Source organism: Prionailurus bengalensis, chromosome C1 (assembly GCF_016509475.1).
Source record: "Prionailurus bengalensis isolate Pbe53 chromosome C1, Fcat_Pben_1.1_paternal_pri, whole genome shotgun sequence".
Lineage (NCBI taxonomy): Eukaryota > Metazoa > Chordata > Mammalia > Carnivora > Felidae > Prionailurus > Prionailurus bengalensis.
In genome coordinates, this window is record NC_057345.1 from 21456295 (window position 1) to 21484292 (window position 27998).

General features: G+C 43.6%; 1 protein-coding gene and 1 non-coding gene across 5 annotated transcripts; one reads left to right on the forward strand and one right to left on the reverse strand.

Annotated features, from left to right (window-relative positions):
* On the forward strand, positions 1-27652 carry LOC122480182 (tRNA selenocysteine 1 associated protein 1). Of its 4 annotated transcripts, none has more exons than XM_043574244.1 (10): positions 15-234; positions 747-844; positions 8301-8400; positions 9020-9072; positions 12101-12232; positions 13260-13379; positions 17917-18079; positions 18503-18536; positions 23539-23607; positions 26819-27652. In XM_043574244.1, the coding sequence occupies exons 1-10, from the start codon at positions 208-210 to the stop codon at positions 26953-26955; spliced, it is 933 nt and encodes a 310-aa protein (XP_043430179.1). In that variant the 5' UTR covers positions 15-207; the 3' UTR covers positions 26956-27652. The 4 variants fall into 4 exon arrangements, with proteins under 4 accessions (XP_043430181.1, XP_043430179.1, XP_043430183.1 ...); XM_043574245.1 differs by having other exon boundaries at positions 52-234; positions 653-844; XM_043574246.1 differs by lacking the exon at positions 23539-23607 and having other exon boundaries at positions 1-234.
* On the reverse strand, positions 7053-7152 carry LOC122482383. The gene has a single exon (XR_006297167.1). It is a non-coding gene; the product is annotated as a small nucleolar RNA U13 (small nucleolar RNA).
* Positions 27653-27998: the final 346 nt, after the last annotated feature.

Consider the following 27998-nt stretch of genomic DNA (forward strand, 5'->3'; position numbering starts at 1 on the left):
TCCGCCCCCAGGGATCCAGGAACTCTGCGCCCAGCCGAATCGTCGGAAAAACCCGGAGTGGCAAATCCGGGCGCGGCCCTGGGCGCTGGAGTTTCAGAGCTTGCGCAGAAGGCGTCCGAGGCGCATGCTCCTTGGCGGTCCCGGACCCCGCGGTCTGGCTACCGCGCTGGCCTCCCTGGCCCACGGAATTCCGGGCCGGCTGCGGACATGGCGGCCAGCCTGTGGATGGGCGATGTGAGTGAGGGCGGCTGCGCGGGTCCGAGGAGGACGACTCTTAGTGTCACGGGGGAGGAAGAGTCTGAGGCGGAAGGGTCTTGGAATCCCAAAAGGGTGGAAGTGAATGGGGAGGGGAGTTCTTTGGGTGACACAGGAGGGTCCCAGCATTTAGAAGAAGGGACCGAGTCTGAGGGTGGGGGTTTCTGGCCTTTCACCTGGGTTCATGGAAGGGAAAGGGAGGTTCTTTAGGGGGAGAGCATGGCAGAATCCCAAGGTTGAAGGGCGCTGTGGCTCTAGGACTGGAGGGATTACTAGATCCAGAAGGGAGGCCCCCTAAAGGGAGCAAGTTTGAGGGGAAGGAGGCAAGGGATTGAAAGGTGGGGATCAGGCCACTCTGTAGATGAAAATCTCCCCTCCCTCACCCCGCCCCCACCAGCATCGCGTAGCCAAACCCGCGTGGGCTCTGGAACCCGGACTGTGGAGCCTGCTTGCTGGCTGGCCTGAATCGCTCTGCTCTTGTATTTACGCAGCTGGAGCCCTACATGGATGAGAATTTCATCTCCAGAGCCTTTGCCACCATGGGGGAGACCGTAATGAGCGTCAAAATAATCCGAAACCGCCTCACTGGGTACATTTTCTCCTTCGATCTTCTCAATTCTCCGTTAATAGACCGTGCTGCAAGTGTCATTCTGAGAGTGTAAACATCACAAAGTCAGGGCTTCTCACCCCTAATAATAGTTAATATAACGTTAGAAACGCTAACATTTTGGGGGCTTATTGAGAGGAAGTGTAGCATATTGCTTGAGGACTGGACTCTGGAACCAGACTGAAAGTTATGTCTACTATTGTGACCTTCCGCAAATTACTTAACCTCTCCATCTCCTGACACAACTATGAAAGTGGAGGTGATAACAGCATCGCCCTCAAAGAGTTATGGTGAGGATTAAATGAGTTAATTCACGTTCATCATTTAGAACAGTGTCTGGCATATGGTATATGCTCAATAAATATAAACAGATTACAGTATGCTTAGTTATAAGCACTTTTTTTGTTGTTTGTTTATTTTTGAGAGAGAAAGAGAGCGGGGGAAGGGCTGAGAGAGAGGGAGATAGAGAATCTGAAGCTGGTTCTGCTCTGTTAGCTCAAAGCCCAATGCGGGGCTGAAACCCATGAACTATGAGATCATGCCCGGAGCCAAAGTCCAACACCCAACCTACTGGGCCACACAGGTGCCACAGTAATAAACGCTTTAAAATCACTTTTTTAATAGATTTTATTTTTAAGTAATCTCTACACCCAACATGAGGCTTGCATTCACAACCCTGACATAAAGAGTCGCATGCTCCACCGACTGAGCCAGCCAGGTGCCCCTAAAGTCAGACAAATAACGTCTGAGCTAAGTACTATTATTAGAGAAACTTCATAACTGTCTTAAAGTTTACAGAGCTATTAAATGACAAGCCAGGACTCAGGTCTGTTCTTAAAGCCATGAGTGCTCTTAACTGTCGTGTGTCATTCACTTAAAAAGTTATTTATAGAAATAATACTATGTGCTGTTGTTCTGGGTTCCCTGGATAGAAGGCTGAAACAAACCATAGTCCTTCCTCTCATGCAGTTTACTACATTCTAATAGGGAGATGAAACAGTAAATATGGAAACAACAAAATGCAGAGAATATTTTGAGATAGTGGTGCTATATTGCCTCCAGATTCTTCCTTCTCTTGGGAGGAGGGGGTCTTAGTTTTCCTTAGGGTTCTAGTTAGAAAAGGGAGGGTTCTTTTATCAATTGTCAGTATTTACTGAGCAGCTACTCTGCCACATACTCTACTAAAGTAGCTTGCTAAAACATCACATGGCTGGGGGTGCCTGGGTGGCTCAGTCGGTTGGGCATCCGACTTCGGCCCAGGTCATGATCTTACGGTTCGTGAGTTCGAGCCCCGCATCGGGCTCTGTGCTGACAGCTCAGAGCCTGGAGCCTGCTTCGGATTCTGTGTCTCCCTCTCTCTCTGCCCCTCCCCCACTCAAGCTCTGCCTCTCTCTCAAAAATAAATAAACATTTAAAAAAATTTTTTTTAAATAAAACATCACATGGTTGAAAAATACAGATGAGAGTTATGAACTGCAGTCAGTTTTGGCTATTTGGTTAACAGGTACTTTGTGTATTCAGAGTCTCAATACCTGTACTGAAACCCAGGTTTGGTTGCCTTATAGTTGGAAAGGCCAATACTCTAGAGATGAGTTGTTTTTTCTTCTCACCCTCCCACCCCCAAGAGAGGAGTTTTAATTTGAAAGAATAGGAGCTTTATTCAGGAGGTCAGCCACCTGAGGAGAAGGCAGACTCTTGTCCAAAAGCTTACTCCAGGGGTGCCTGGGTGGCTCAGTTGGTTAAGCATCTGACTTCAGCCTAGGCCTTGATCTCACCATTCCTGAGTTCGAGCCCCTCATCGGGCTCTGCTGACAGCTCAGAGCCTGGAGCCTGTTTTCAGATTCTCTGTCTCCCTCTCTCTCTCTGCCCTTCCCCCACTCATTCTCTGTCTCTCTCTCAAAGATAGCTAAACATTCAAATTTTTTTAAATAAATAAAAATAAATAAATAAAACAACACACACACGCCCACTCCAAGGTTTCTCCTGGCCCAGAGATTTTAAAAGTAATTTAGGGCAATTAATTAAGGAAGTACAGTGGTCTATGACAATTGTTTGTTTTTTTGTTTTTTGTTTTTTTTTTTAATTTTTAAGTTTATTTTACTTATTTTGAGAGAGAGAGAGTATGGGAGGGACAGAGAGAGAGAATCCCCACTCTGACAGTGCAGAGCCCGATGTGGGGCTTGAACTCAAACTGTGAGTTCATGACCTGAGCTGAAATCAGGAGTTGGTTGCTTAACCTCTTGAATCACCCAGGCACCCCTCTATGACAGTTCTTGATTACACACAGGCTCAGTGGTGCCAGCGACAGATGTTGTCACAGGGTTCAGAGGTATTGCCAAAGGGGCTGGTTCCTTGGTGGTGGTGGTGGAGTTTGGTTCCTTGGTGCCCAGGGTGGTACAGGAGAGAAGAGCTCTGTTCTTTCTAGGAAAGGATGCATGATCTGTAAATGTACAAAGAAAGGTTTAGTTAGTCAATCACATGGGATAAGGGTGCTTGTTAGAATTTAAATACTACTAGGTTGGCCAGAGGGGCTGAGACGCTTCATACCTAGGATTTTCTGACTGGTACGTTGTGCTAGCCTAAATATTTTTCTTTTTCACTCTTGTAGACAGAAGGCCCCAGATAATCAGCTACTGGTATGAAAACAAACATTCTGTAGTACTTTCTACTTTACTGAAATGAGATTTGGAACTGTATCTTCCTATCCGTTACTAAACTCTAGCTGTTTCTTACGCTGATACTTACAGACACATTGCATTTTTATTCAGCCTCACTTGATAAAAGACTTTGAAGAGGCTTATAAGAATACTGTAAAATGAGTAAATGCAAATTTAAAAAAGAAGACCAGAGGTGCCTGGGTGGCTCAGTCAGCTGAGTGACTAACTCTTGATTTCGCCTCAGGTCATGATCTCATGGTTGTGAGATCAAGCCCTCGGTGGGGCTCAGTGTGAAGCACAGAGCCTGCTTGGGATTCTCTGTCTCCCCCTCTCTCTGTGCCCCTCCCCTGCTCGTTCTCTCTCTTTCTCTCTCTCTCTCAAAAATGAATAAACATTAAAAGAATCATTAAGAATCCAGTTGAGTGGGGGGTGTCTGGGTGGCTCAGTCAGTTAAGTGTCTCTTTTTTTTTTTAATTTTTTTTTTTCAACGTTTATTTATTTTTGGGACAGAGAGAGACAGAGCATGAACGGGGGAAGGGCAGAGAGAGAGGGAGACACAGAATCGGAAACAGGCTCCAGGCTCTGAGCCATCAGCCCAGAGCCTGACGCGGGGCTCGAACTCACGGACCGCAAGATCGTGACCTGGCTTACGTCGGACGCTTAACCGACTGCGCCACCCAGGCGCCCCAAGTGTCTGACTCTTGATTTCAACTCAGGTCATGATCTCCTGGTTCGTGGGATTGAGCCCTGAGTCTGGCAGTTTCTTATATACATCTGCCTTATGACTGAGCAAGTCTAGTCTAGGTATTTACCCAAGAGAAATGAAAACATCTATCCACCAAAAATAGGAATTGAAAAGAGTGTTCATAACAGCTTCAGGACAATGGCTGAAAACTGCAAGCAGTCCAGATATCCACAGATAGGTAAACAGATACATATTGGTGTTTTCATACAATAGAATCCCACTCAGCAATAAAAAAGAACAAACTACTTATATAGTAGCAGCGTGAATGAATCTCCATCATTAGGCTGAATGAAGGGGTGCCTGGCTGGCTCAGTTGGTGGAGCATGTGATTCCTGATCTTGGGGGTCATGAATTTGAGCCCCACCTTGGGTGTGGAGTTTACCTGAAGAAAAAAAAAGGCATTATGCTAAATGAAAAAAGCCTTACTGTGTGGTTCCATTTATTTAAACTTGTAGAATATACAAAATTGATGTATGGTAAAAATAACTCAGTGTCTAAAAGATTTGTGCAGTTCTCTGTGTGTATATGTCACTGCTTGTAAAACAAACAAAAAAAAAAACCTGTAAACAATAATTGAATAATATGCATGTTGAAGTAATTGAGGGAAGCATACCAATATCTAAAACCTAATTTTGGAATGTATCAGAAAATAAGGATGATAAGTGGGTAGAGGGATGGATAGATGGATAATTGTGTAACAAATAAGTATAATAAAGGGTTAATTATAGGTGGTGGATATGTAGGTGTTTGCTATACAGTTCTTCTTTTTTTTTAAGTTTTTTCTTTTTCTTTTAGTAATCTCTTCATCCAATGTGGGGCTCAAACTCATGACCTGAGACCAAGAGTTGCATGCTCTTCTGACTGAGCCAGCCAGGTGCCCCCAATTCTTTTCATTTTTATGTTTGGAATTTTTTACAATAAAATGTTGGGGAAAGAATGTAGTCAGAATTCAACTCAAACCTGTGGCACATCCCAGCTGTGTGGGTTAAGGCCTACTGTAGAATCCTGCTAGGTCTCCGTGTCCCCTTCTAAATGGGAGTAATGGTTTCATTCACCTCGCAGAGTTAGTGTGACGATTCAGTCAGTGAGAGATGGTGCATGTGAAATGGCCAACACAGAACCTGGCCCATAGTGAGTGCTTTGTAGTCTTCAGCTCTTTTTTTTTTTTTTTTCAAGTCCATGATTGAATTTTTTTTTTTTTTAAATTTTTTAGAGAGAGCACGAGAGCAGGGAGAGGGGCAAAGGGAGAGAGAGAGAGAGAGAGAGAGAGAGAGAGAGAGAGAGAGAATCTTAAGCAGGCTCCACATTCAGTGGGGAGAGTTTGGGCTTGATCCTGCTGGGAATGGCCAGCAAACCCTGCCCTGATGGATGAAAGATTACTCCACTCTTTGCTAAGAAAGAGAGGAGAAGGCACCGGGTCAGGGTTCACAGACTAAGACCCTGTTTGCCTCACTTATACTCTCATTTATGTTCAAAGGGCATATAACATTTCAGGCAAGCAAAAACAAAGGGTGCCTGACTAAAAGGTGAATAATCACAAGAGACTAATCAAATCAGAGAAATATGGCAAGTGGCTATGTGTCCTATTATTTTGCTAAACTTTGTATGCAATGTATAGATAAGGGAGTTCCCCAAGGACTGCAGAAACACCTGGAAGGTCTGGCCTCCGGGCTAGGGCATAATGCATTCAGGCCTCTGGCATTCCAAGAAACCCACACCCCTTCCAAGTTTAACTGCAGCCCACCAGAAATCTGTGTTACATTTTAGCTAGCCCACATTGTGTATAATCTCGTCATCCTCCGTAATAACCCCAACCCTGGGATCCTGACTAGCGGAAATCAAGAGTTAGTTGCTTTACTGACCGAGCCACCCAGGTGCCCCAGTAGTGGGTAGCTCTTACTAATGGTGGTCTTCACATCTGTGAGCCTCAAGATTCTCGCACATAGAAGACACAGATTTGGCCCTTCATTCTTCTTAGCATCAACAAACATGGAGCTCATAGATCCTGTTCTGTGATCCTTGGGCACAAGCACTGCTATTACCCATACCTTCTTGGCTTTGTGTCCATATGTTTATTGGAACTAAGGATCTTGAGTAATATTTCCAGAAAAGTTAGGATTATTTCACCGGTGATACCTGTAAGGATGATGTTAAGGAAAATTAACTGTTTGCAGTATAAATCTTATAGTAGAAGGGATGTCAGAGGATATAGCTATATCCTCCTACTTCCGTCTCTTTAAAAAATAAATATGGGGGATCTCCTAGACATCTCGCAATTAGGGTCCATGGGTTTACTTTGTCCAGCCAGCCAGATTGTAAGTTTCTTGAGGACAGGAATCTTGTTCTTCAGCTCTGTATCAGCCTGACCTGTGGTAGGTGATCAAGAAAAAAAAAAAAACACTTTAAATTATGAAAATTTTCAAGTAAAACTACAAAGAATGGTACAGTGAACACTAATATAGTCACCACTGAATTTTGTTAACATGTTGCCATATTTTCCTTATCTCTCTAACTGGATAGATGTAGATACATGTTTCTTTTTGCTAAATCATATGAAAGTAAGTCACAGATGTTGTGACAGTTTACCACAACATATTTAAGCATACATTGCCAAAAACTGGACATAACCACAATGCTTCTATCATACTAACAGCATTAACAGTGATTCCCTGATACCCATCAAACGATATCCAAAGAATTCCCATATGGTGGCCCGTCTACATTTAAATTTTTATATTTGCCCCAAGAATAGCTTTTTATAGCTTTAAAAAAAATTTTTTTTTCCCCAAGTCAGATGAGTAGTGTGCTAAGGTTGTAACAGGGTTTGAGGAAGGTACATATCACAAAAGTATGAACACTCAGTCATCACACTTAATGAACTAAAGGATCATCTCCTGTCTCATTTATTTATTTATTTATTAAAAAAAATTTTTTTAACGTTTATTTATTTTTGAGACAGAGACAGAGCATGAACAGGGGAGGGGCAGAGAGAGAGGGAGACACAGAATCTGAAACAGGCTGCAGGCTCTGAGCGGTCAGCACAGAGCCCGACGTGGGGCTCGAACTCACGGACTGTGAGATCATGACCTGAGCCGAAGTCAGACGCTTAACTGACCAAGCCACCCAGGCGCCCCTATTTATTTATTTTTTAATGTTATTTATATTTGAGAGAGAGACAGAGTGTGCAAGCCTGGGAGGGGCAGAGAAAGGGAGACACAGAATCTGAAACAGGCTCCAGGCTCTGAGCTGTCAGCACAGACTGTGTCTCCCTTTCTCTCTCCCTCCCCCACTTGTGCTCGTGCGCTCTCTCTCCCCCAGAATAAGTAAACATTAAAAAAAAAGAAAAAAAAATGCTCACCTCTTATCTTTTTTCGTAACACTGACTTTTTAAAGAGGTAAGACCAATTGTCTTACATAAGGTTCTACATTCTGGAATCCAGTTTAACTTTCTGGACTTATTTGCTTCCTTTTGGTGGTGTTTTACTTGTTCTGTCCCTAATATTTCCTGTAAACTGGACATTAGAGCTAAGAGTTTGATTGTATTGTATTATATATATATATATTTTTTTTGTTTGTTTGTTTGTTTGTTTATTTTTGAGAGAGAAAGAGTGAGTGCAAGTGGGGGATGGGCAGAGGAGGACAGAGGATCCAAAGCAGGCTCTGCACTGACAGCAGCGAGCCCGATGTGGGACTCAAACTCATGAACCATGAGATCATGACTGGAGCCAAAGTCAGGCATTCAACTGAGCCAACCAGGTGCCCCGTATTATATTAAATATTCTTGACAAAAATACTTCATAGGTGATATAGTACATAAGTAAATGTTTACTAGATAGATGAGTGTGGGACTGGCCCAGATCGGCAATCCTTACATTCAGGTTTGTAAATTAGTTTTGAACTAGAATATAAGAGGGAACAAAAAACAGTACAGGCTCTGGTTAGAAAAACATTTTTCCTTCCCCTCAGGCCAGGGCTTAGTTTCATCTGAGAATACCACCCTTAACCATTCTCTTTCTCTTGTTTGCTTTCTTTCCAGAATCCCAGCTGGCTACTGTTTTGTAGAATTCGCAGATTTGGCCACAGCCGAGAAGTGTTTGCATAAAATTAATGGGAAACCCCTTCCCGGAGCCACACCTGTAAGGACACTTAGATAATGATGATGTTGCCATTTTTATTGTCATCGATAACTATCATTTATTGAATCCCTACTGTATACTTACATTATTTAATTTAATCCTATAAAAACCCTGAACAGTAGGCATTGTTATCTTTGACAGACCAGGAAACTGAAGCTCAGGGAAGTGAAATAACTTGCCCCAAGGCAACACAGGTAGTAAGTACAGAGCCAGGATGCAAACTGAAGATTGGTTGCCTCTAAAATCCATGCCCTTTGCGCTGTGCACCTCTGCCTCCCTTAACGGAAGACTTGAAACCCTAGACCTCTGCCTGACTGAGAAACTAGAACAGGCTGGCGGTAGTGAGGACACATTTCAAGAGAGTTACATTCTGCTCTTCCCACAGTTACTTAGCTTACAGCTGCACCAAGCTGGCACACCTGGGCTCATAGAACCATGGAGCTGGCAGTGCCCTTAGCGATCATCCGTGCAACCCCCCCATTTTATACAGGAGAAAAAGCTGAGGCTTAGAGAGGGGGAGATGTTTTGGCCAAGGTAATTTATTTCAGTTTTTTTCAAATATTGTTTGGCTCTTGAAATGCCCTTCTCTGTTTTAGTTTGTTTGTTTTTAAATTTCTAGGCAAAACGTTTTAAACTGAACTATGCCACTTATGGGAAACAACCAGATAACAGGTAAGCATAGGGTAACCCCAAGGTAGCCTCAAGCCCCAGGAAATGTCTAGATAGAGACAAGACGCATCACTGTGTTGGGCTCTACCAAAGAGACGGTTGAGGAGCCAAGTTTGGTCCGCTTTGCCTTCTTCCTGAAGGATGACTCCTTCCCCTTCCCCACTGGGGCTTCTTGTCAAGACCCATGTATTCTCTTTGGGCCCACCTCTAGCCTTCCTCCCTGTTACCCATAGTAAGAATTGACCTGTTGTAGCAACATAAATCCGTTCAGCTTCAACTTTTCAGGGTGCTGTTCAAAAGCTTTAAAACAATGTATCAAGAGTTTAAAAAAGATATGCACCCACTGACCCTGTAATTCTACTTTTCAGAATTTATTCATGGATGTATGCAAAGATTAGCCTCAAAAGTGTTCATTGAAATATTACATATAATGGGAAAAATTGGAGAAAGCCCAGATAATCTAATAATTGAGAAGTGGTTTACGTGACAATATGTTTATTAATTGGAATACTGTGTATCCATTAATAAGTCATTGTAGCAAAATAGGACATGTCAAGACGTTGGTGATATGTTAAAAGTGAAAAAATGCTGGAAACAAAATGAGTTATACCCAAGTTTTGTAAATTCAAAACAAGAAGCCCAAGGGAAAAAAAAGAGACAAAAATATAACAGTGTTCATAGTGATTACTTTTGAGTGGCTGGGTTGTTGGTAATTTTATTTTTCTTTTGTCCTTTTGTGTATTCTAATTTTATTTTTTTATTTCTTAATATTTATTTATTTTTGAGAGAGAGAGAGAGAGAGACAGAGTGCGAGAGGGGGAGGGGCAGAGAGCAAGGGAGACACCGAATCTGAAGCAGGCTCCAGGCCCCAAGCTGTCAGCACAGAGTCTGACTCAGGGCTTGAACTCATGAACTGATATCATGACCTGAGCTGAGGTTAGATGCCCAACCTACTGAGCCACTGAGCTGCCCGTTGTATATTCTGATTTTAAAGAAGGAATATATATCATGCTTGAACTAAGAAAATAATAATGAGTTTACGTTTGATTTTTTCTTTTTTTAAGATTTTATTTTTAAGTAATCTGAACTTAAACTCATAGCCCAGAGATCAAGAGTCATACGCTCCACTGACTGATCCAGGCAGGTGCCCCTGATTTTTTCTTTTAATAATTTTTCTAGAACGGGGGACCTAGGGTGGCTCACTCGGTGGAGCGTCCAGCTCTTGATTTTGACTCAGGTCATGATCCCTAGGTCGTGGGATTGAGCCCCAACATCGGGCTCCATGCTGAGTGTGGAACCTACTTGGGATTGTCTCTCTCTCCCTCTCTCCCCCTTTCTCCTTCCCCCCTCTCCCGTTTGTGCTCTCTCTAGACTAGACTAGACTAGACTAGAATAGAATAGAATAGAATAGAGTAGTTTATAGCAGCACTATCAATAATAGCCAAAGTATGGAAAGAGCCCAAATGTCCATCGATGGATGAATGGGTAAAGAAAATGTGGTGTATATATACACACACACACACACACACACACACACACAAAGTAGAGTGTTACTCGGCGATCAAAAAGAATGCAGTCTTGCTATTTGCAACTATGTGGATGGAACTGGAGGGTATTATGCTAAGCGAAATTAGTCAGAGAAAGACAAAAATCATATGGCTTCACTCATATGAGGGCTTTAAGAGACAAAACAGATGAACATAAGGGAAGGAAAACAAAAATAATATAAGAACAGGGAGGGGGACAAAACAGAAGAGACTCATAAATATGGCGAACAAACTGAGGGTTACTGGAGGGGTTGTGGGAGGGGGGATGGGCTAAATGGGTAAGGGGCACTAAGGAATCTACTCCTGAAATCGTTGCACTATATGCTAACTAATTTGGATGTAAATTTAAAAAAAAAAAAAAGGAATGACTATTAAAAAAAAGAATAAAATAAAGGCATCTGGATGGCTCAGCTGGTTAAGGGCCCAACTCTTGGTTTTGGCTCAGGTCATGATCTGTTTGTGAGATCAAGCCCCATGCTGGACTCTAGGCTTAGAACTTGCTTGGGATTCTCTTTCTCTCTCTCTCTGCCCCTCCCCTACGCTTGCACACCACCCCCCCTCAAAATAAATAAACTTAAAATATATATATTTAAAATAAGAGGTTGACAAGATGTGGCCTGACTTGTGTCACCTGCAAGCTAAAAATGGTTTTTATACTTCTAAAGGATTGTGAAAACAGAAAAAGCAACAGAGACCATAGGTGCCCCGCCAAGCTTAAAACTTTTATTGTCTGGCACTTTACAGGAAAAATTTGCTGACACACATTCTAAAAGTTAGGGGATTTCATCCTAGCTGGGGTTTCAGGCTTTAGGACATAAGGTCCAGTTCTCATTCTCTTTCACTATTTCAACTAAAAATATGCAGTGAGGGGCACCTAGAGCACACAGTTTTTGATCTTGGGGTCATGAATTCGAACCCCATGTTGGGCATAGAAATTACTTAAAAAGGGGAGCCTGAGTGGCTCAGTCGGTTAAGCGTCTGACTTCGGCTCAGGTCATGATCTCACAGTTCGTGAGTTCAAGCCCCACGTTGGGCTCTGGGCTGACAGCTCGGAGCCTGGAGCCTGCTTTGGATTCTGTGTCTCCCCCTGTCTGCCCCTCCGCTGCTTGCACTCTGTCTCTTGCATTGTCTCAAAAATAAATAAAAACATTAAAAAAAATTTTTTTTGCAAGGAAATTACTTTACAAAAATGCAGTGAATACAGAATGTGTAGATTTCTCCTTTGAGATCCTCTGACCGGGTCTCCCCATCTGCACTCAAAGCCAAACAGGCTTTGTTCAGTGAGTAAGGGACTTGGGACAGGGGGCTGCTTCCATAACTCTTCTGCCAGGGCTGCCAAATGCAACAAATTCAGACCTGGTTAAGGGCCCATCAGATGTGCTGTTCCCTCAGAAGGCCCGGGAAGTTTACCTAGAATGGGCCAAAAGAGCTTGTTAGAACAAAGGTTTTGGTGATTGTCTCTGAATCTTGTTCTCTCCTCTCAGCCCTGAGTACTCCCTGTTTGTGGGGGACCTGACCCCAGACGTGGATGACGGCATGCTGTATGAATTCTTCGTCAAAGTCTACCCCTCCTGTCGGGGAGGCAAGGTGGTTTTGGACCAGACAGGCGTGTCTAAGTAAGACCTCATTGGTTACTGATGCCTACCCCGTTCCAGCATTTGTGTTTTGGATGGAAATGTTAGAGCAAGGCCGTGGAGCACGGTGGTTAAGAGCATAGGCTCTGGAGCTGGACGTTCTGGTGTGAACCCTCACTCCAATACTGGCTGGGGATAATGTGGTAAACAAGTCACCGAAGCTCTGACCCTGTTTCCTCATCTGTGAAACAGATGCTGATTGATAGTATCTGTTCATAGGGCTGATGTCAGAGTTACATAATGTGATATAAATAAAGCAATAGGATAGGCTTTGTAGGTGTTTGCCATTTTATTTATTAGTGTTACTTCAAAAGTGGAAAAACCTCAAGAAAGGCTTATTCTTGATCAGAGTAATAGTTATAAGCATGAGGTTGAGTTACAAGCTTGGGACCTAGATCTGAATCCTGATTCTCCAGTGATGTCAGGTAAGTTTTGAACCCCTCTGACCTCAGTTCCCTCCTCAGTAAAATGCAGATACCACCATTATCTAATCGTTGGGCCGTTTGATGAGACGCTCAGCACGGTGCTGGGAAATAAAAAGTGCTCATGAAATGTTCACTATCATTCATTGATCCCCCAAGTAGAATATGAGTCCAGCACAGCAAGAACCTTGTCTGCTTAGGACTGCTGAGCCCCAGTGCCTAACACCGTACCTGGCCAACGGGGCAGACGCAGGAAGTATTTGCTCAGTGAACTTCTACGGCTGTTACTACTACCATACTGATGATAATAGTATTTCCAGTAGATTGGGTGGGAGGCCTCTGTTTGGGAAGGAACCCCATCAGTGAAGGCGTGGAGGGGAACGGTGAGCTAAAGTAGGGATGCCCCCAGATCTCAGGATCCTCCAGCGCTGGAATCTTGAATTGTTCTACCTACAGCATGCCTCCACTGATGGGGATCTCATCCCTTCCTACAGAGTTTGAGGGACTCTCTCTCTCTTTTCTGTTTTTAAACTTTACCTTCATCACATTTGTGATCTAAATAGTGTGTCTGCTTTTGTTTCCTACAGGGGCTATGGTTTTGTGAAATTCACAGATGAACTGGAACAGAAGCGAGCTCTGACTGAGTGCCAGGGAGCAGTTGGCTTAGGGTCTAAACCAGTTCGGCTGAGTGTGGCAATCCCCAAAGCGTGAGTCGTGCACTGGCGGGAAGGTAGAGAGCCTCTGGACTGATGCCAGCCTGGACGCTCCTCATCTGCTTGGTGATGAGGGGAGCTTCCGCGTGCTGGACGTGAGACTGCAGGGAGGCATATGGTTTAGGTCACAGATAATGAGTGCCTGTTACTTGCTAGGCTGTGTTCTGGGCATTGGAGATGAAGGGACATAACCCTGCCCCTCCAGAAGCTTACAGTTGGGAGAGAGCTCTGACTGGTGAAGGCACATACATTCAGACATGGCCGGTAGCAGTGCTGGGAAAGCAGTTGGGCTCTGCATTCTCCCACGTGCTTGCTCTTTGCCCCGTAGTGTCACCATTAGAGATTTATCCACGGAACTGAAGAGAATTGAGCAGAAGGAAAGATATTATACCCAATTTTAACTATGGGAATAGCTAAGAGGGAATGATCCTAAACACTACAGAATATTATGTACATCACTATCATACCTGTCATGCCAGTCAGAGAGCCCTTCTTCCCTTACAACTCCAAGCAGGTTTTTCACTCAGAAGACAACTGCTCTCTGCATAGAATCTTCTATCCTTTGGCCAAAGCAGTGGTTCTCAACTGGGGACAATTTCATCCCACAGCGGGACATTGGCAATACCTGGAGACAATTTTGGTTGTCACAACTTGTCGGGGAGGACATCTAATGAGTGGAGGCCCGGGATGCTACTAAATGTCGCACAATGCACAGGCCGCCCCACCCGAAAGACTTGTCTGCCTTGCCCCCAAGTCAATAATGTGAAGGCTGAGGAACTCTATGCCATGAGTGGCAGAATGGCCACGTTCTTGGGGCAGAACTTCCAAATGGCCAGGTTTTTCTGTCTTTTTTTTTTTTTCCATTGGGTTCTAGTCCTAGGCTGCCAGTTTTCTTCCTTCCTTCCTCCCTTCCTCCCTTCCTCCCTTCCTCCCTTCCTCCCTTTCTTTCTTTCTTTCTTTCTTTCTTTCTTTCTTTCTTTCTTTCTTTTTAATGTTTATTTACTTTTGAGAGAGACAGAGACAGAGTGTGAGGCAGGGAGGAGCAGAGACGGAGACAGACTCTAAGCAGGCTCCAGGCTCTGAGCTATCAGCATAGAGCCTGACGCAGGGTTTGAACTCATGAACAGGCGATCATGATGTGAACCGAAGTCAGACGCCTAACCGACTGAGCCACCCAGGTGCCCTTCTCTCTTTCTTTTCTTTTTTTTTTTTAATGTTTTATTTATTTTTGAGAAAGCCCAAGTTGGGGAGGGGCAGAGAGTGAGAGACAGGATCTGAAGGGGCTCTGTGCTGACAGCAGTGACTCCATGTGAGGCTTGAACTCATGAACCATGAGATCATGACCTGAGCCAAAGTTGAGCACTAACCGACCGAGCCACCAGGGTGCCCCTAAATGGCAAGGTTTTTCAAAGCAGCAAAAGATTTGGAGGTTCTTTGTAGCTTAACTGTATTTAATACATGGAAGATCAGTTTGAGTAATTTCCCCTCAAAATGTTATTCTATACTATATAAAACATTACAGAAAATATTTAAAAGAAATTTCCTCATTATCCTAAAATGACTAATTATGATTTCTGACTTCCAAAGTTTACTTATTTATTTTGAGAGAGAAAGAGAGCTCTTGCGAGGGAGGGGCAGAGAGAGAGAAAGAGAGAATTCCAAGCAGGCTCTGAGCCACCATTGTAGAGCCGGATGAAGGGCTCAAGCCCAAGAACCACGGCCCATGACCTGAGCCGAAACCAAGAGTTGGATGCTTAACGAACTGAGCCACCCAGGCACCCAGTGTTTATTCATTTTTTTTTAAATATTTATTTATTTATTTATTTTGAGAGAGAGAGAGAGAGAGAGAGTGTGTGTATGTGCATGCCCACGAGGTAGTGGGGGGAGGGGCAGAGGGAGAGAGAGAGGATCTTAAGCTGGCTCCATGCCCAGCTTGGAGCCTGACATGGGACTTGATCTCACAACCATCAGATCATGACCTGAGTTGAGATCAAGAGTCAGATGCTTAACCAACTGAGCCATGCAGGCACCCCTCTTTATTCATTTTTAATTACAGTAACAGTGCTCATTCTTTTTCCCCCAGTTTCCCTCATATACACATTCCCTTTCCGACATAGCTCTACAATCCTCACCATAATTTTTTTTTTCATTTAAAAAAAAAATTTTTTTTTTTAACGTTTATTTATTTTTGAGACAGAGAGAGACAGAGCATGAATGGGGGAGGGGCAGAGAGAGAGGGAGACACAGAATCGGAAGCAGGCTCCAGGCTCCGAGCCATCAGCCCAGAGCCTGACGCGGGGCTCAAACTCACGAACCGTGAGATCGTGCCCTGAGCTGAAGTCGGACGCTCAACCGACTGAGCCACCCAGGCGCCCCCTCACCATAATATTTTTAATAGCTTCAGGGTATCTTGACCATATATTCTGCCTCAAGGTTCCTCAGATGTTGACGTTGTTGGTTGTTTCTGACGTGTTACCGTTTATTCAGTCAACAATAACGAGTTCCTACAACTCTGCGGGCCCTGACCTAGACTTTGGAGTTGTAGCTGTAAACAAGAAAAAGAAAGTGCCTTCTGCAAGGAGGTTATGTTCTGTTCCATTTCCTGGCTGATCATTGTCAGAGTTTGGGGCCTGCCTCTAGGGAGGCGCCATCAAGCACTGGGAATTGAGGGTGGTAAGGGTTCTCTTTGAGAATTCATCTGTAAGAGCTGAGTGTGGAGAAACAGAGCAGAAGTGTACAGACCCAGGCCAGGGAGATGACCTTCAATTATGTGAATATATCAGGAGGGTGGCAGACTCCTTGGAGACGTGTCAGGGTAGTCACGGAGGGGAGCATTAGCAGTTTCCAGCCTCACGCCGGGCAGGGAGAGGAAGTCTCTGCCACTAGACCTCATCCGGCCACCCCATCAGGAGGTGATGCTAAGATGGTCAGACATGGAGTTGTCTAACTGCTCTAGCCGAGTCCTGCTCACCAAGCAGATGTTGCACTCGAAAACAACTCGCGCTCATTCAGACTTTGAGAACTTGTGGTTCCTGTGACAGGATTGCCGTGGTAGTTCACCTCCTGCTTATGACTTGGTTTCCTCTCTGGCTTCACTGTGGAGATACAATACCCTAATCATGAGGACGTGAGTGCCTTCCACGCCACGTGGCAGTTACAGTTCTCCTTATAAGCCAGCCAGCGGGTGGTGTGGGCCTCTGCCCCCTGCGTATTTGGTGTGCACTTACGAGTCTGGCTCTCAGGAGTGTGATGACTCTGGAAGCACATTGCCATGTTGTTCTTTTGATTCCTCCCACCTCGGACTGCTGGTCATACCCCAGGCCTGTCTCCTAAGCCTACTCACACATGATTGTGTATATTTTTGAGAGCAGTGGATCCTTGTCAAGCTTGACATCCTGTCTTTGGTTAGCAGTGGCTAGGGTAGCCATGCAAGCAGGAGAAGAAAGCTGCCCACTGAGCCTGGGCCTCAGCCCTGATTTGTGAGTGCAGGATATAGGAGCCTGGCAAGATGTCTTACATCTGTCAGAACAGGTACTGTAGGTAACAGTGTGGTGTTCAGAGCATGAGCCTTGGAGCTGAATTTGGCTCCAGTCCTAGGTGTGGCCTTGGGTAAATCACTTAATCTTTTAGAGGCTCAGTATTCTCATCTGTATAATGGGAAAAATACATAATAGCTCTGCCAAAGGGTTGTGTGAGACTTAAGATAGGAGACTGTATATGAAAAACAGTGGGCCCAGATCCTGAGTACCTACTCTGTAATGGTAGCTGTGACTGCAGTGGTGCCGCTAAGCCTGCTGGACCTTCTGGAACACTTGTTTTGTGTGTGTGTGGAGGAGAGGTGATTAGCATTTTGTAGTTGACAAGCTTCTTGGATCATCCTAAATCCAGATTTTCCAGGCCTTGTTCACCTGAGCCTTTGTGGGTGGCAAAAAAAACCAGCCCCCAAGATCTTGGTAAGAGGACAAGTCAGTACTGACAAGATTTGATAAGAGAGACAAACCTAACCATTAAAACTCCTGACTGTAGGGACACCTGGGTGGCTCAGTCAGTTAAGGTTTGATTCTTGGTTTGAGCTCAGTTTTTGATGTCACAGTTTCATAAGTTCGAGTCCCCCTGTCAGGCTCTGTGCTGGCAGTGTGGAGCCTGCTTGGGATTCTCTCTTTTCCCTCTCTCTCTGTCCCTGCCCGACTCGTGCTCGCTCTCTCTCTCTCTCTCAAAATAAATAAATAAACTTAAAAAAAAAATTAAAAGCAAAAACAAAACTCCTGACTGTAAAGCCTGGGCTCTGAAGCCAGAATGCCTGGGTGTGGATCTCCTATTAGCTATGTGGCTTTGGACAAATGATGTGGCCTGTATGTACCTCAATTTCCTCATCTAAAATAGGAATAATGTATTGTTCTTACATAAGGTTGTCGTGGGTTTTGAATGAGTTGATCTGCGGAAAGCACTTAGAACAGCCCCTGGCCACGTAGTAAGAGTTATGGAAACGTTTGTCTACATTTGTTTCTTTTGGCTTCTTTCTTCATTTAAGGAGCCGCGTGAAGCCAGTGGAATATAGTCAGATGTACAGTTACAGCTACAACCAGTATTACCAGCAGTACCAGAACTACTACGCCCAGTGGGGCTATGACCAGAACACAGGCAGCTACAGCTACAGCTACCCCCAGTATGGCTACACACAGAGCACCATGCAGGTAACTATGGTTCGGCAGACCTGGTCCTCTTGGGTATGTCGTCCTCCAGGGATCGGTAAGGGTGGCAGCTTGGACTTTAGAAAATATGGGAAAGAGGCAGCAACCGAGTTCCTCTTGTTAAAAATAAGTCCTCCCAGGGGCGCCTGGGTGGCTCAGTCGGTTGAGCGTCCGACTTCAGCTCAGGTCATGATCTCACGGTTTGTGAGTTTGAGCCCCACGTTGGGCTCTGTGCTGACAGCTCGGAGCCTGGAGCCTGCTTCAGATTCTGTGTCTCCTCTCTCTGCCCCTCCCCACTTGTGCTCTGTCTCTCTCTGTCTCAAAAATAAATAAATAAATGTTAAAGGAAAAAAAAAAAAAAAAGGCCTCCTGGCCTTGGGCCAGGAGTTCACACTGCTTCTCATCCCCTCTCTGGTCTCTTGGCAGACATACGAAGAAGTCGGGGACGACGCATTGGAAGGTAAGAAAGGAGTTTGCTCACCCCTTCCTCTGTCTTCTGTCAGCTGTTGCCGGGTGACCGCCCTGTGGCTGACACTGTGCCTATAGCTAGATGCTGAGGAGTGCGATGTGGAGTGTGCTCTTGAGGAGACTGACTTTTAGTGAGAGAACTAGTGCTTGCGTAATTAGAGTAAGAACTGAGTGTGTCCCCCAGAGGTGTCTGTGCAGGTCCCAGAGAGCCCGGAGGGAGCAGCTCAACAGGAGAGAGAGCTGGTCACTCCCTAGACGTGGGCCATTCGGTCCCCAGATGCAGTTCTCCAGCAAAACTATTGCCTTGTATTTGTTTGATAATTTGTAAAATTCACTTTTTATTTCATGTTTTAATTTTTCTATATATTTCACATTACATTTTTTCCTCATTTTTTTTTAAGTTTATTTATTTATTTACATAATCTCTACCCCCAACATGGGGCTCGAACTCACGACCCTGTGATCAGGAGTTGCACACTCCACTGACTGACCCACAAGGCACCCCTCTCATTTTCAAGTAATAGTTACTTACCATTGAAAATTTGGAAACTATAGTAACATATTGATGAAGAAACTGAAAATCACCCCCATTTGCGACATAGTAATAGCCATTATTATTTTTTAATTAAAAGCATTTATTGGGGCACCTGGGTGTCTCAGTCACTTAAGCATGACTTCGGCTCGGGTCATGATCTCGTCGTGGCTCCCGGGTTCAAGCCCTGCATCGCACTTTGTGCTGACGGCTCAGAGCTTGGAGCCTGCTTCGGATTCTGTGTCTCCCTCTCTCACTGCCCCTCCCCTGTTCACACTCTTTCTCTCAAAAATTAATAAACATTAAAAAAAAGCATTTATTGTAATTTTTACTGAATTTAACAAGAAAAAGGAAAGTAAAACTGAAGGAATTGCTAACCTGCAAAACTTTTCAAGGGAAATATTAGTAATTAAAGGATTCTCTAAGGCTTGAAAAAGTTATGAAAAAAGTTTTTCAACATGTTTCTGAACAGATGTTAAGGTTTTTTGGGTTTTTTTTTTTAAGTTTATTTATTTATTTTGAGTGCTCGCTTCGGCAGCACATATACTATTTATTTATTTTGAGAGAGACAGACACAGTTCGAGTGGGGGAGGAGCAGAGAGAGAGGGAGAGACAGAGAATACGAAGCCACGAGAGAACACCGACTGAGCCACCCAGGCACCCCTAGACAGATGTTGAGTTTTAAAGAAGTAAAACTCTTCTGGGTGGCTCAGTTGGTTAAGCGTCCAACTTCTGCTCAGGTCATGATCTTGCAGTTTCCAGGTTTGAGCTCATACTCTGTTTCTCTCTGTCTCTCAAAAATAAATGAATGTTAAAAAAAAAAGTATACAGTCCAATATAGTTTTTTAAAAGTTGTATTCGTTTACTTAAAGCACAAGTGGGGGTTGGGGTGGGCAATAGTCACAAAGTTGTGCTATCGTCACCACTAATTCCAAAAGAAACTCTGTGGCCATTAGCAGTCACTCTCCATGTGCCGGCCCCCTCCAGTCCCTGCCAGCCACTCATCTACTTTCTGTCTGTTTGGATTTACCTATTCTGGGTTTTGTTGTTGTTGTTGTTGTTTTAATTTTTTTAATTTAAATAAATTTAATTTTTTAAATTTACATCCAAGTCAGCATATAGTGCAACAGTGATTTCAGGAGTAGAGTCCTTAGTGCCCCTTATCCATTTAGCCCATCCCCCCTCCCACAACCCCTCCAGTAACCCTCTGTTTGTTCTCCATATTTAGGGTCCCTTATATTTTGTTCCCCTCCCTGTTTTTAATTTTTTTTTCATGTTTTTATTTTATTTTGAGAGAGAGACACAGTGTGAGTGGGGAAGGGGCAGAGAGAGAAGGAGACAGAATCCGAAGCAGGCTTCAGGCTGTGAGCTGTCAGCACAGAGCCTAATGTGGGGCTTGAACTCACGGACTGTGAGATCATGACCTGAGCCGAAGCCGAACGCCCAACCGACTGAGCCACCCAGGTGCCCCCCCACTCCCGTTTTTATATTATTTTTGCTTCCATTCCCTTGTATTCATCTGTTCTGTGTCTTAAAGTCCTCAAATGAGTGAAGTCATGTGATATATGTCTTTCTCTAATTTTGCTTAGCATAGTACTGTCTAGTTCCATCCACGTAGTTCTGAATGGCAAGATTTCATTCTTTTTGATTGCCGAGTGATACTCCATTGTATATATATACCACATCTTTTTTTTTTTTTTTTTAATATTTTTTTTTCAACGTTTATTTATTTTTTGGGGGACAGAGAGAGACAGAGCATGAACGGGGGAGGGTCAGAGAGAGAAGGAGACACAGAATCGGAAACAGGCTCCAGGCTCTGAGCCATCAGCCCAGAGCCCGACGCGGGGCTCGAACTCATGGACCGCGAGATCGTGACCTGGCTGAAGTCGGACGCTTAACCGACTGCGCCACCCAGGCGCCCCTATATACCACATCTTTATCCGTTCATCCATCGATGGACATTAGGGCTCTTTCCATACTTTGGCTATTGTTGAGAGTGCTGCTATAAACATCGGGGTGCATGTGTCCCTTCAAAACAACATACCTGTATCCTTTGGATAAATACCTAGTAGTACAATTCCTGAGTTGTAGGGTAGTTCTATTTTTCATTTTTTGAGGAACCTCCATATTGTTTTCCAGAGTGGCTACACCAGTTTGCATTCCCACCAGCAGTGCAAAAGAGATCCCCTCTCCCTGCATCCTCGCCGACATCTGTTGTTGCCTGAGTTGTTCATGTTAGCCATTCTGACAGGCGTGAGGTGGTATCTCATTGTGGTTTTGATTTGTATTTCCCTGATGAGGAGTGACGTTTAGCATTTTTCATGTGTCGGTTGGCCATCTGGATGTCTTCTTTGGAGAAGTGTCTATTCATGTCTCTTGCCTATTTCTTCACTGGATTATTTGTTTTTTGGGTGTTGAGTTTGATAAGTTCTTTATAGATTTTGGTTACTCACCCTTTATCCGATATGTTGTTTGCAAATATCTTCTCCCATTCTGTCAGTTGCCTTTTAGTTTTGCTGGTTGTTTCCTTTGCTGTACAGAAGCTTTTTATTTTGAGGAGGTCCCAGTAGTTCATTTTTGCTTTTGTTTCCCTGGCCTCTGGAGATGTGTTGAGTAAGAAGTTGCTTCAGCTAAGATCAAAGAGGTTTTTGCCTGCTTTCTCCTCGAGGATTCTGATGGATTCCTGTCTTACATTTAGGTCTTTCATCCATTTTGAGTTTATTTTTGTGTATGGGGTGAGAAAGTGGTCCAGGTTCATTTTTCTGCATGTTGCTGTCCAGTTTTCCCAGCTTCCTACTTGCTGAAGAGGCCGTCTTTATTCCGTTGGATATTCTTTCCTGCTTTGTCAAAGATTAGTTGGCCATACGTTTGTGGGTCCATTTCTGGGTTCTCTATTCTGTTCCACTGATCTGAGTGTCTGTTCTTGTGCCAGTACCATACTGTCTTGATGATTACAGCTTTGTAATACAGCTTGAACTCCGAAATTTTTTATTTTTTATTTTTATTTATTTATTTTTTTATGTAATAGACTGTAGGTTTTTTTTTTTCAATATATGAAATTTATTGTCCAATTGGTTTCCATACAACACCCAGTGCTCATCCCAAAAGGTGCCCTCCTCAATACCCATCACCCACCCTCCCCTCCCTCCCACCCCCCATCAACCTTCAGTTTGTTCTGTTTTTAAGAGTCTCTTATGCTTTGGCTCTCTCCCACTCTAACCTCTTTTTTTTTTCCTTCCCCTCCCCCATGGGTTTCTGTTAAGTTTCTCAGGATCCACGTAAGAGTGAAAACATGGTATCTGCCTTTCTCTGTATGGCTTATTTCACTTAGCATAACGCTCTCCAGTTCCATCCATGTTGCTACAAAGGGCCATATTTCATTCTTTCTCATTGCCACGTAGTACTCCATTGTGTATATAAACCACAATTTCTTTATCCATTCATCAGTTGATGGACATTTAGGCTCTTTCCATAATTTGGCTATTATTGAGAGTGCTGCTATAAACATTGGGGTACAAGTGCCCCTGTGCATCAGCACTCCTGTATCCCTTGGGTAAATTCCTAGCAGTGCTATTGCTGGGTCATAGGGTAGGTCTATTTTTAATTTTTTGAGGAACCTCCACACTGTTTTCTAGAGTGGCTGCACCAATTTGCATTCCCACCAGCAGTGCAAGAGGGTTCCCGTTTCTCCACATCCTCTTTAACAAATGGTGCTGGGAGAACTGGACAGCAACATGCAGAAGATTGAAACTAGACCACTTTCTCAAACCATTCACAGAAGTCCGAATTTTTTTAAATGTTGATTCATTTTTGAGAGAGAGAGCATGAACAGGGGAGGGGCAGAGGGAGAGGGAGATATAGAATCTGAAGCAGGCTCCAGGCTCTGAGCCGTCAGCACAGAGCCCGATGCGGGGCTCGAACCCACAAACTGAGAGATCATGACCTGAGCTGAAGTCAGACGCTTAACAGACTAAGCCACCCAGGTGCCCCCCCCCCCTTTTTTTAATTGGGCTTCATGCCCAGTGTGGGGCTTGAACTCACAACCCTGAGATTAAGAGAGATGTGCTGTACCCACTGTGCCAGCACCCCAGGGCATTTTAAATAAATGGAATTGTGTATAATGTGTGGGCCTTTGTGAATGGCTTCTTTCACTTAGCATAGTGTTTTCAAGGTTTGTCCATGTTGTAGCATGTGCCATTATTTCATTTTTTATAGCCAAATAATATTCCATTGTGTAGATACCCATTCGTTTTGTTCATAGACATTTGGGTTCTTTCCACTTTTAGTATTATGAATATACTACTAAAGAACATTCATGTATAAGTTTTTGTATGGACAGAGAAAAGTTTTAATTACCTAGGGATGAAATTGCTGGATCATACGGCAAACTCTGTATTTAATCATTGGAGGAACTGCCAAACTTTTCTGAAAAGGCTGCAGCATTTTCTGTTCTCACCAACAGCTTATGAGGCTTCCAGTTTCTCCACATCCTCACCAGTGATTGTTACTCTTTTTCATTACAGCCACACTGGTGAGTTTCAAGTGATATCTCTTTGTGGTTTTGGTTTGCACTTTCCTAATGGCTAATGCTTTGTGCATCTTTGTATGCTTGTTGACTGTGTGTGTGTAGATCTTTGGAGAAATATCTAGTCAAGTCCTTTGTCCATTTTTAAGTTGGGTTGTCTTTGTATGTAGCCGTGCCAGAGTTTTTCATATTCTGTTCTGGATTCCAGTTCCTTGTCAGACTTAAGATTTGCAAATTATCCCATTCCATGACTGTCTCTACTTTCTTGATAATGTCCTTGGAAGCACAAAAGTTAATTTCCATGAAGTTCAATTTATTTTTTTTTTTGTTTGTGCTTAAATGCTGTTATCTAAAAGGCATTGTTTGTTTACACCTGTTTTCTTCTAAGAGTTTATAGTTTCAGCTCTTATATTTAGGTCTTTGATCCGTGTTTAGTTAATTCTTGTTTAAGTAAGTTCTTAATTCTTAAGAGTCTAGCTTTATTCTTTTGTCTGGTTATCCAGTTGTCCCAGCACCATGTGTTGAAAAACTATTCTTTACCATTCAGTGGTCTGCTACCCTTTTAGAAGACGAATTCACTATAAATGTACAGGTTGCATTTGGACTCTCAAATCTTATTCCATTGATCTATATGCTTATCTTTCAGCCACTTCCACAGTTTTTTTTTTTTTTTACTGTTACTTTGTAGTAAGTTTTGAAGTGGCAAAGTCCTTGAACTTTCTTTTTCAAGATGGTTTTGGCTATTCTAGATCCTTTGCATTTTTTTTTAATTAAAAAATTTTGTAATGTTTATTTTTGAGAGAAAGAGCATGAGTCGGGGAGGGACAGTGAGAGAGGGAGACACAGAATCCAAAGCTGGCTCCAGGCTCCAGCTGTCAGCACAGATTCTGACCATGGGGCTTGAACTCATGAACTGTGAGATCATGACTTGAGTCGAAGTCGGACGCTTAACTGACTGAGCCACCCAAGTGTGCCTCCTTTGCATTTCCATCTACATTTTATGAGCCTCTCAATGTCTGCAAAACAAGGCAGCTGATTTTTATAGGGATTACACTGAACAATTTGGGGAGTATTGCTGTCTAAAAACAATATTGTGTCCCAGTCCAAGTACATGGGATGTCTATTTACTTAGGTCTTCTTTAATGTCTCTAATTGTAAAATAAGTGTTGTAATGAATGTGTGTTTGTGTATGTGCATTTTATTGTATTTGTGTGTGTGTGTGTGTGTGTGTGCGCCTTTTAAACCAACACAAGATGGCAAGGAAAAGTATAAAATGTTACCAGTCATAGTGATTAAGGAATTTTTTGTAACTTCTTTTATTACAGAAAAGTATGTAAAACAAGCATATAGTTTAATATGTAATTATAAAGCAATTGCTTGTGAAACCTTTATTCAGGGCAATAAAACATTGCCAGCCTCCAGAAACTATCCTTCCCCTAATCACAACCCTGCTAGGGGAAACTACTGTATTGATTTTCTCTTTATAATCACCTAGATATGCATCCTTAAATAATACGGTTTAGTTTTGCCTGTTTTTTTTTTTTTAATTTTTTTTTTCAACGTTTATTTATTTTTGGGATAGAGAGAGACAGAGCATGAACAGGGGAAGGGCAGAGAGAGAGGGAGACACAGAATCAGAAACAGGCTCCAGGCTCTGAGCCATCAGCCCAGAGCCCGACGCGGGGCTCGAACTCACAGACCACGAGATCGTGACCTGGCTGAAGTCGGACGCTTAACCGACTGCGCCACCAGGCCCCCCAAGTTTTGCCTGTTTTTAACTTCATGTAATGCAGCTGTACTATAGATACGTCTTGCTTTTTTCATTCAACACTATTTTTTTTGACAATTTAAACCTTTTTAAAGTTTATTTTGAGAGAGTGTGAGTGGGGGAGGGGTAGAGAAAGAGGGAGAACCCCCAAACAGGCTCCCCACTGCCAGCAGAGAGTGCAACGCAGGGCCCAAATCCACAAACCATGAGATCATGCCCTGAGCCAAAATCAGGAGTTGGACACTCAACCAACTGAGCCATCCAGCCACCCCATAAACTTTATTTTTTAATGTTTATTATTTTGAGAGAAAAAGCATGAGCCTGGGGAGGGGCACAGAGAGAGGAGGAAAGAGAGAATCCTAAGCAGGCTCCACACTGTCAGCACAGAGCCCGACACGGGGCTTAAGCCCATGAACTGTGAGATCATGACATGAACTGATATCAAGAGTCAGATGCTTGGGGTGCTTGGGTGCTCAGTCAGTTGAGTATGACTTCAGCTCAGGTCATGACCTCACAGTTCTCGAGTGCTGACAGCTGAGTCCGGAGCCTGCTTCAGATTCTGTCTCCCCTTTCTCTCTGCCCCTCCCCCGCTCACGCTTTCTCATAAATTTTTTTTTTTTTTAATATATGAAATTTATTGTCAAATTGGTTTCCATACAACACCCAATGCTCATCCCAAAAGGTACCCTCCTCAGTACCCATCACCCACCCTCCCCTCCCTCCCACCCCCCATCAGCCCTCAGTTCTCAGTTTTTAAGTCTCTTATGCTTTGGCTCTCTCCCACTCTAACCTCTTTTTTTTTTTTTCCTTCCCCTCCCCCATGGGTTCCTGTTAAGTTTAAATTTTTTTTTTAATTAAAAAAAATTAAAAAGTCAGATGCTTTAACCGACTGAGCCACTGAGACACCCCTCGCCTTTTTTAATGAAATTCCAGTATGGTTAGCAGTGTTATTAGTTTCAGGTGTACAGTGTAGTGATTTCAACAATTCTGTACAATCCTCAGTGCTCATTGTTGTAAATGTATAACAGAGTCACCGTTTGTGAGATCCAATCAAGTTGTATGCAGCTGAGGTTCATTTTCACGGCTGTGTAATGTTCCCTTTTAACAACAGTGCTTTGGATTTAGTAATTTTGATCAGATTTCCAGAACCCAAAATTGAAATAAAGACCACTCCAGGAAAGCCAGCGCACAGGAAGGCCAGAGATGAGGAGGAATAACAGCCGCCATTATCGGAGTACTGACTACATGTTCCATTCTCTAAGTAGGTTCTATTTTCATCCTCAGAGGAAGCCTGCAAGACAGTGGTATCCACCCCTGTGAGGCATGAGGGACTCTGACCGAGGGTAGGGAACTTCCTGAGGAAGGAGGAAGTCCTGGCAGTTGGGAACAGAGTCCAAGTCTCCCAGAGCTTCTCTTGGCGCTCGGAACCCACCCTTGCTTTTCTTGCAGACCCCATGCCGCAGTTGGATGTGACGGAGGCCAACAAGGAGTTCATGGAGCAGAGTGAGGAGCTGTATGATGCACTCATGGACTGTCACTGGCAGCCCCTGGACACAGTCTCTTCAGAGATCCCTGCCATGATGTAGTCAGGACAAAGGACAAACAGAAACGGACTGTGATGGAGATAAGAGACTCCTTTTTAACAAAAGTATTGGAAGAACTTTTACCTTTTTGGAAACGTTTTGTAAGATTTTAGTAACCAACAATTCTGATTATGACTCTTCTTGCACCACCACTCCCTTCGACAGCCTTTTGAGTTTGAAAACCAAGGTGCCGTTAAACAAGGTTTTCCAATTTGTCTTTGAACAATTGTTCCAGGTAGGGTTATGTACACTCTTGGAGGGAAGAATTTGGAGTCATTAATGAAGTGGAGCGTAGGATTTATTCAACCCAGGAGCCTTTTTCCGGTGACACTATATCCTTACCCCCTGTGAAGTCAGAATGCATGAATTACCTGCTGTTATGCCAAATGATGGGCAACGTTGATCTTCCATTTCAAGTACCCTTTGTCCCCATCCCCCATGCTTAAGTTTCGTGGCTAGGGCAGATTGAAGTTCCTTAGACATTCCAGCTGGGAAAGCAGCTGTGTGGCCTGTGTGGTAGGAAGTCATGGAGCCAGCTACATCTAGACCAAAAGGCTCAAGAGTTAGGGCATGCTCCAAGGGCAGGTCTGACTTTGAGGTTTAAGCCATGGTTGAACATTACTGACATCTGTGTGCCTAGCCGGTTCCTTTTTTTTAACTTTCTATATATTTTTAATAATTTACATCCACCTGGCCTGTTTCTTTACCTTAATTTCATTTAATAGATGTGAGTCCTCTTACACAGATCTCCAGCACCCATGTGGAAGTCTGGTTTTATACTAAAAATCTCCCATTTTATTCCTACTTTTCTGTTAGTGGCTCAGTTGGTTTTGGTTTGAAAGTCTAACTCTTGGTTTTGACTCATGGGATCGAGCCCTGAGCCCTGCACTGGGCTCCGTGGAGCCTAAGATTCTCTCCCTCTAATAAACATTTTTTTAGGGAACACCAGTCTTAGGCTCAGCCTGAATTTTCAGGCTTACTGAAGGAGACATTTATATAAATGGGAAGTTACAGAACTCATCATATTATCCTTTAATTAAAAAAAA

Bases quoted from the DNA above. Each gene is read 5' to 3' on its own strand.
- LOC122480182 (XM_043574244.1), top strand. From the start codon at position 208: ATGGCGGCCAGCCTGTGGATGGGCGAT. The intron at 18,080-18,502 runs GTAACTATGGTT...GTCTCTTGGCAG, and splicing joins ACACACAGAGCACCATGCAG to ACATACGAAGAAGTCGGGGA. The intron at 18,537-23,538 runs GTAAGAAAGGAG...TCTCACCAACAG, and splicing joins CGGGGACGACGCATTGGAAG to CTTATGAGGCTTCCAGTTTC.